At 44.3% G+C, this 3,525-nt stretch overlaps 1 protein-coding gene across 1 annotated transcript; it reads left to right on the top strand.

Moving 5' to 3' along the window:
- Positions 1–409: 409 nt before the first annotated feature.
- Positions 410–3,163, top strand: LOC121969560 (wall-associated receptor kinase 1-like). The gene is made up of 4 exons (XM_042519715.1): positions 410–748; positions 849–1,485; positions 1,565–1,723; positions 1,833–3,163. Exons 1-4 carry the CDS (start codon positions 443–445, stop codon positions 3,026–3,028), a joined length of 2,298 nt encoding a protein of 765 aa, XP_042375649.1. The 5' UTR covers positions 410–442; the 3' UTR covers positions 3,029–3,163.
- The last annotated feature ends 362 nt before the right edge of the window (positions 3,164–3,525 follow it).

The raw sequence follows: 3,525 nt of genomic DNA on the forward strand, positions 1-3,525 counted from the left end.
AACTAATGGAATATATTAAATAAAAAATATATAAATTGGCCAACCTAATGAACAGAACATGAATAAACTATTGTATCATAACATAGTGAGACTTTGGATGATTGATCCACTCTTGAGTTATCATTATAATTTCAAAAGAATGGCTATTTTATGACCAAAGGCACGTTATCAAACTTAGCGAGTTTTGTTAAGTTTTAAATCGAAACATCGAACCACAGAATTGGTCAAAACATTCAAATAGTCGATAACAAAATTTATGTTGATTGCTTGTCAACATTTGTTATGGATAGTTTAATATTTATAAATGTGACGGTCGCGGTTGGCCCAACACTGAACATGATGCTTCACGCGAATCCGCGTGGAAGTCAAGGCTCCTTATCGGCGCTACCCCTTTATTTTCTGAGTACTCGTCCTTGCCTGTTAATCACGAATCACGACAAGGATGGGAATCTCAACACAGCGAGCGATCCACCTTCTCCTGCTGTTCTGTACCATTGCTCGGGCAGAGGCGGCGGCGGCGGCGGCGGCGGACATTAATACGACGTTACCAGGCCCAGGTTGCTCGCAGTCGTGCGGCCAACTTGCTCTCTCCTTTCCCTTCGGCATCGAGCCCGGTTGCTACAGAAACGGCTTCGCCATCTCCTGCGACCGCTCCGATCCATCCTCCCCAAAAGCTTTCCTTGGCTCAGCTGATTCCATGATCCAAGTAACCCACATCTCAGCGGAGCAGAGCCAAGCTCGAGTCCTCGTAGTCAACTCTTCAATTCTGATCTTCTTCTTCTTCTTAATTACATCGTAAGTTCTAAATCGGTAAGAAAAATCATAGGTTTTTTTTTATAATTTTACAGGTCCCGATAACGTGGGAGTGCTACAATCGATCGGACTACGTCGTCGGCTCCCAGTATCCATACATTGATTTCAACATCGACGGAGCTGGAGTCTTCCGAATGGCCACCGGCCGAAACAAGCTCACTGTCATCGGATGCAACTCCGCAGGACATATCCAAAGCCAGGCCGATGTGAACGGATCCTATTCCTATCGATACTACACCGGCTGCGTTACGTACTGCAGGGACGCCGGCAGCGTCGTCGACGGCGTCTGCGCAGGCATAGGGTGTTGCCAGGTCAGCTTCCCGTCCAACCTCAGCGACAGCAGCTTCCGGTTCAGCGGTTACAGTCATAGCGGGGACATGGCGGACTTCAGCCCCTGCAGCTACGTCTTCATCGTCGATAAGGACTACTTCAACTTCACCTCGGCGGACTTGAAAATGAACACCACCAACGCGTCGATGCCGATGTGGCTAGATTGGGCCTTTCGGGACGCCGCGACGTGCGAGGAGGCCAAGAACTCCTCTTCCAATTACGTGGAGAATACGTGTCGAAGCCAGAACAGCATGTGCGTCGATTCCAACAACGGTGCCGGGTACCTCTGCAATTGCTCGCAGGGCTACCAGGGCAACCCTTACCTCGATGATGGATGCCTAGGTCTGCGATTAGTATTTATAATGAATTTATCTACCAAATCTTCTTTTGACGGTAGAATTTAATTTGTAACTGAATGCAGATATCGACGAGTGTTTGTCTCCGGAGAAGTATCCATGCCATGGTGCGTGCACTAATCTTGAAGGGAGCTATCGTTGTGAATGCCCTTCCGGTAAGCATGGCGATCCATTTATTGCACCGTGCACCTCCAGACTTCCCATGATAGGGCGGTTGTCCTTAGGTACTACACCATGTTTTCTTTCCTAATTAGTTAATCTTAGTGAATGAACTTCTAATTCGATTGGTGCTTAAATTAATACGGTAGAATATATGCTTAATTACTTGTGTAGGCATCGCCTCGTGCTTATTCATTGCGATCTGTTTCATTCTGATATGTTTATTTGGGCAAAAGAAGCGATATGATGCCATTAGGAGAAGTAAAAGCATGATTAATAAAGATGTTCTGCAACTGCGCGAGGAGAAGAGGAGGTTTGAAGTTGAGAACAGGGATTTGATATATTACAGAGATATAGTATTAAAATACGCGAGTACGATGACACTTTTTACTCTGCGAGATCTGCATGGGGCAACCAACGGCTTCGATGATGAACATGTAATTGGGCGTGGAGGATACGGCGTGGTATTTGAAGGAATATTGGAGGCAGGCCAAAGAAAAGTGGCCATAAAGAGGACTCTGATTTCCACCGAGAGGCAGAGCGACAAGGACAAGAAGGGTTTCTTGAACGAAATTTACCTTCTTTCGCAGATTAATCACAAGAATGTGGTCAGACTCTATGGCTATTGCTTCGAGAAGCATACTCCTCTGCTGGTCTACGAGTTTGTTCCTAATGGGTCTCTCTTCGACTTGCTCCATAAGAAAAAAGAGATCATCTCCTTGGAGGATCGCCTGAAAATAGCAGAGGAATCAGCCGAAGCATTAGCTCATTTGCATTCATTCGAACCGCACCCAATCGTTCATGGGGACGTGAAGCCGCACAACATACTGTTGGACCATGTTTTGACCGCCAAAGTATCAGATTTTGGCATATCAAAGCTGTTGTCAGCGAATGAAACGGAAGCTCTGACGACTGCGGAAGGAACTGCTGCCTACGCGGATCCTGTTCTCGTAAAAGAAGGGCTTCTCTCCACCAAAAACGATGTGTACAGCTTTGGGATTGTTCTCTTGGAACTAGTCACGAGGAAGCAGCCCGCAGTCGGACTAGCATCGATGAGCAAGGAAAAAGTCACAGCTATCTTGGATAAACAAATTGTGAATGAAGTGAACATCGATTTGCTTCGAGTTGTTGTTGACCTTGCAGCTCGATGCCTGAGTCCCGAAAAAGAAGATAGACCGACGATGGAGCAAGTAGCAGCAGAGCTGAAAGTATATAGAGAAACATTATTATGGCCAATGGAGCAAAGAGAACAGGATGAGTTTGTTGATCAAAGCAGCAGCTTGCTAAATGGCCATCGATCTTTTCATCGTGATTCTGTAGCTCGCCATCAAAGCAAATGGTCGAAATTAAGATCGTCGAAGACAACTTAACAAGTCTTTTGGTTGGCCATGAATTTGTCAATTGCTGCAACGAGTCTTTACTTGTAGTTATTCTTTTTGCATGTGTTTGTATCTTGTAGTTTTGAGATAAGATGTCGAATTTCCTAATAAAGTTCAAAATTTCTGGCAAAATTAGCTGGTGATACAAATCAAACTATATGGATTTATGTATGGGTTTCAAATCACAATAGATGATAGAAATGTATTAGTAGATGAGGGTGTGACAGTACTTCCATCGCTCCACTGTCATTAGTTCAATTGTATTAACAGAGGGTGTGACTCTGTCCGATCAATTCCTTCACTAGTTCGCTAGCGGTTCGGAGTAAGTAGCCGTACGTGTCTCTAGTCATCAACATGCTTGTAGAGTCATTAATCTCCTACGTCAACACATGTTAAACTTTTAGCACATGGTATATATTACTATTAAAAATTAAATACAATAAAATGATCTAATTGATAGGTTAATTGTGGACTAAATGAAATGTTAT

The sequence above is a fragment of the Zingiber officinale genome, chromosome 4A (assembly GCF_018446385.1).
Source record: "Zingiber officinale cultivar Zhangliang chromosome 4A, Zo_v1.1, whole genome shotgun sequence".
Classification (NCBI taxonomy): domain Eukaryota; kingdom Viridiplantae; phylum Streptophyta; class Magnoliopsida; order Zingiberales; family Zingiberaceae; genus Zingiber; species Zingiber officinale.